The 5363-nt window shown below is 42.2% G+C and overlaps 1 protein-coding gene across 1 annotated transcript in view; it reads left to right on the forward strand.

Annotated features, from left to right (window-relative positions):
* The window catches only part of LOC101848632 (sodium/glucose cotransporter 4), a gene marked incomplete at its 5' end in the record, with an annotated part of 6377 nt that extends 1460 nt beyond the window's left edge, over positions 1–4917 (forward strand). Inside the window, 3 exons of the mRNA XM_013090407.2 lie at positions 976–1180; positions 3298–3432; positions 4889–4917. Coding sequence (XP_012945861.2) covers positions 976–1180; positions 3298–3432; positions 4889–4917 — 369 coding nt within the window. The remainder of the gene's footprint in view (positions 1–975; positions 1181–3297; positions 3433–4888) is intronic.
* Between the last annotated feature and the right edge of the window lie 446 nt (positions 4918–5363).

Below are 5363 nucleotides of genomic sequence, written 5' to 3' on the forward strand. Positions count from 1 at the left end.
ATACTATCTATCTATCTATCTATCTATCTATCTATCTATCTATCTATCTATCTGCTAGCGTACGTGTGTATCTCTCTATGCTCTCTATCTCATCTACCAGTAAATTTATGTATGTTATCTCTCACATAAAGCCACGGTCCAAAACTCATATAAGCCTATATGCCACACAAGCTACTTTTAAAGATTACAAACACACACACACACACACACACACACACACACACACACACACACACACACACACACACACTCACACACACACACACACACACACACACACACACACACACACACACAAACACCCACACGTATGCACACGACAATCTTTACTCTGATGTTCTCGTTTAATATTATTAGCTAGAGTGTTTTGTTTCTTTAATTTTCTCAGTCCTTCACTCTTCTCCCTCCTTCCTCCTCATGGCCAAGAGCTCTTCCTTCGAAAGCTCTATATGTCGAATAAGGTGTTACATTCATATCACTGGTGTCCGATTCTAACTATGTATACACCAAATTAGGTCGAACACTTTTTGGGGGTCTCAAACTATGATGCCAACAACCGCGATTACAAATGGTTGTCCTATAATAGGTAAAAATAATTCTCCACACAAATGACTTGAGAAGTCATGGAAAATTATGAGAAAGACATTTCATTACATAAAAAAAATGAAAAGGGTTGACCTAATTTGGTGGATATATGGTTAGAGACGGTCACCGACGAATTATAACCACCACCCCTCCCAGTTGTTCAGCTGGAGCGATTTCTCTTTAGTGGGTGGTTGGCAGGTACTTTGGTGTGGTTTGCTCCTACCTTCTTTCCTATCAGACATCTATCGCCTTTATATCTCTCCTCCCTCTTTTTTCTGTATGTTACTCTCTTGTAACACATCTATTCTTCGGCACTTACATGACCTTATTGCGTTGCAAGTGCCGTAACACTCTTACTAAAACTAGATTTCTCTCTGTTGAACTTTCCAGTTGGAAAACCTGACGTTCTGGACGTTCCGGAAGAGAGACGTACCGGAAGTTGTCTACGAGGTCAACAGTAATACAGAAAGTCGCACGGACCCCGAGGTGGCGGAAACTGCTCTCAACGGTGACGCCCCCGTCACTCCCCAGGACTTCTCCGAGTGGAGACAGGCCCTCAGGCGGTTCAGGGATACAAGCGCCTCCATCGGGAAAGGTAATCTTTTAGTTTTAGTCTTTAGTAAGGTTTCACAGCGCTCGCAACTGCATACGGTCATATGAGAGCCAAGGGGTGGATGTCAACTGAGAAATCCAAACGAGGAATCCTGCTGACTCTGCTCACCTCTCCAGTCTTGACAGCACAAAGTCTTTTTCGACTATCAAGGCACCCCGGAAATAGCATGAGTTCACAAGAGAGTGACAAACATACAAAAGAAGTAGAGGAAAAATGACGATAGTAAGGATGAGGAAAGAAAAAGCAACAGTTCTCCCTATGTTGTTCCGGCACAGCATGAACATGGCATTGATAAATCAGCCCGTTTACATTTCTACTGTGCATAAGAACATGTTAATATCCCCTCACCCTTTGGGAGTGGCCTAAAGACAACTTCAGTCAGTAGCACTGCCCTGGGGGGGGGGGGGGGGTTAGGTAATCTTTGATTTACTGTAAATACAACTTGAGCACATAGAAGCATTTTTGAGTTTGTTTGAGTAAAGAGAAGCAAGTCGACACACTAATGGTCATTTAGTGCTGAGAAAAAGTAAAGAAGTAGGACCTACCAGTGACGACCTCCAACCACCCACGAACCATTTTGAACATAAATTGCTTGCTTAGTGAATGCTCAAAATGGCACAAACGTTTCTCTGCTTCCAGAATTATAAGTCTCATTATCCACAGGAAAAGCTACAAGTCATCTTAAACTTTAGTCCTTCTATTTCACTTATGCAATTTTCTCCTCTACGAAAACATTTAATTTGTCATCGCCAGACATTTTCATAGAACCATTATTACATTCTAGAAAGTATGTTCCTTTAAGATGATTATTTCAGTATCTTGTATGACGTTAATGATAATAATAGTTCGTCCATTATTAACGGATGACAGCCTTTAACATCCAAAGAGGAAGAGAACTTATAGACCTTGCTAGCCACCTAGTTATAGACCTTGCTCGCTGCTGCAGGTGGCTAGGCTAGCATGGTAAAGAGATGAAAGTCAAAGAAATAATAACAAGCAACTTTTAATAATCACAAACGACAACTAAACTTCACCAAACACACACACACACATACATACACACAAACACACACACACTTACTCACACATACACTGGCACACACACACACTCACACATACACACACTCACACACATACACTCACACACACACTCACACATACACTGACACACACACAAACACACACACACAAACACACACACACACACACTCTCTCTCTCTCTCTCTCTCTCTCTCTCTCTCTCTCTCTCTCTCTCTCTCTCTCTCTCTCTCCCCCCTCTCTCTCCCACACACTGTGGCTTCGGTAGCATAGAGGTTAGGCTGTCGGACTCGTAATCGTGAGGTTGCAGGCTTGAGGTTTCGAGTCTCAGCTCGGTCTGACGTTGTGTCCTTGGGAAAGGCCCTTTACACGAAATTCTCATTTGGCTCGATTTTTTCGGAGATGGAGGTAAAACTCGCAGGTCCCGCCTCTTAAATAACCGAATAGTGACGATAGAGGCGTAAAACCAATACAATGTAAGGACTACAGTGGCTAAGTGAGTAGTGAATCTAGACTCAAGAGTAAAATCAAGCAAGTGTCGATCACACGGGGATCAGATGGGTGGTCACTGGGGTGTGTCCTTGAGCAAGACACGATAGCTGCTTCTCAGCAAAGAGGGCGCTGCACAGTGGCGACCAGTAATGCTGATATGGTTGTGAAATTGTTCGGTATTGGTGTAATATAATGTATAATATGTGTATGCATTAAGTACGTATGTATTCATAATTATGTTTATGCCTGTATGTTTGAACATCTAGCTCCCACTGGCAAAATTGAAGGCAAAAGAGGCAGGGGTAGGCCGAGAGCATCCTACTTAGGGAACCTAAACAAATGAGTAACGGGGAATGGTCAGGGAAACGTAGCTTTTTTAAGAGCATCCGAGCAAAGGAATGAATGGAGAACAATGACTGCCTATGTCTGTCGCAGATCTGGCACTGGGCGATGATGATGATGATGATGTACGTTTGTCATTGTAAACCAAATTGCCATTCTGGGATCGATAAAACTGTAATTTATTATAATATTATTTTTAAAATTTCTATTCCATTTCCCCCCAACAGACTCACGGGACAAGGCGCCGTACTCACCACAAGAGTACATCGACGCCTACAAAGAACCGGAGCACGACTGGCGGTCCGACAATATCATCATCACACCGCCTAAGATCCCTGCGCTACAGAAACTGAAGACCATCGGTCAGAACTTCAAGACCACCGTGGACCCACCCTGGTCTTACTTACTGAATTTTAACGCCGTGCTATTAATAGCGGCTTTAGGATTTTTGTGCGGGTTCTTTCATTAATTAATTAAGAATTGTTGTAATAATAAAAGTAATATTATCTCATATTGAGCATTCTTCTTGGGTAACGCCTGGGGTTTGTCGCTGTGTGTTGTGGGTAACTCTAAATAGACCCACTGCTCACAATCAGGATCTGCAACCCGTGGGATGGTGACATTACGCGTTAAATCTGTCTCGCAACAGATTTGGAATAGAGTTATTAAAGATTAGAGGCTGCAGTTGATTACTTACTTTTTCCTTCTTCTGGTATCCTTAGGATATCGAGGGGGATGTGCAGGTTTCAGTTCTGTGCTAAGTGTGTGGCGTAGCTGTTGATTTAGGTTAGGTTTAAAGGTTGCACTTCGAAGATGGTAGCTTCTTCCAACTGCAGTTTCTGAAGTTAATGCTGCCTGCGGGTGGGTGGTGTCACGTGACCTCTCTATCATCGGTTGCTTGCTTGCGGCGTCATGTCGCGTACCAACATTACTACCTGGTCCTGATTATCTGAAACAAATGGTGTCACCCACTTGGTGGTCTACCGCGATTATAAGCCGTTCTACCAAAAGTCCAATCTGACTGGACATAGTAAATGCTTACCCGTGCTGCCTAAAATGTACAAAAGATGGCGATGCTAACCTAACCTAAACCCAACCCCCAAACCTAACCCTAATCCAGATCCTAACCCCAACCCTTACCTAACCCTATTCTGCCCTATCCCTGTCTTACCAGCCCTAACTGTAGCCTTAACCCTTAACCCCAAAACCTTATCCTATCCCTAACCCTAACCCTATTCGACCTATCCTCATCCCTTCCAGCTCTATCCCTATCTTTGCTGGTAGACTAGTAGACCGTCAAGTGAATCAATTCGTTTTCCCAGAATTACTAAGCTTTTTCTGCTCAGTACCTAGTTTTGAGACATTATATGTAGAACATTTTGAGCTTAACAACATGGCAAACTTTTTCGAATGGAATTCTTTGAACATATTGATAACGACTCCGAATATTCTTACGATTTTCATAGAGCTGATAGAATATTTTGTTTCTGACCTCACGGTCTTCGTAATTCAAAACGACGTAACACGTCAGATAGAACTTTGTAATTCTAAGGTAGCGAGTTGTCAGACTCGACCGAAGGTAGACCGTCAAGTAGACCGTCAAGTAGACCGTCAAGTAGACCGTCAAGTAGACCGTCAAGTAGACTGTCAAGTAGACTGTCACCAAACCAACTTCAGTCTTTTGTAAAATTTCTAAACCTTCGTCTTGTTATCTTCATCCCTTTAATTAACCCCCCCCCTGATTTATCTACGTCAGTGTTACGACTATTTCTTTATTGTATTACTTTTAAAAAACTCTCTCACCTCTTTGCTTCCCAGCCCTCAAAGTGATCAACTTTTTGTCTTGAAGACAAGAAAAAGCAAAGTATTCAGACCTCTCATCAAGTATAAACCATCATCAGCACTTTTCCCAACTGTGTCTCGTATTTTAAAAGCGCCAAAAGTAAGTGGCTGGCAGGTTCTTTAGTGTACTTTGCTCTTTCTTTCCCATAGAAAATCCTATATGGTCAATGGTTTTTCAGCAACGCACCATAACCCTAGCTCAAAAACAGAGCACTGCATAGTGGCGACGGGCAATGGCGTGCTGTGAAGTCTTTGTTAGTGATATTGTGTTTTATGTATGCATTTATGTATTAATGTTAATATATGAATGTGTATTTTTATGTGAACCTATGTTAAACCCTTTCCAAGGGGACCAACTAAATGGAAATTGTTTTGATTATTTTTAATTTTTAATTTTCTTTAGCTGGCCCAATATTCCAAAGCAGTAGCAGCGGGGCTTGTCAATTATTAG

This window comes from Aplysia californica, unplaced genomic scaffold, assembly GCF_000002075.1.
Source record: "Aplysia californica isolate F4 #8 unplaced genomic scaffold, AplCal3.0 scaffold01265, whole genome shotgun sequence".
Taxonomy (NCBI): domain Eukaryota; kingdom Metazoa; phylum Mollusca; class Gastropoda; order Aplysiida; family Aplysiidae; genus Aplysia; species Aplysia californica.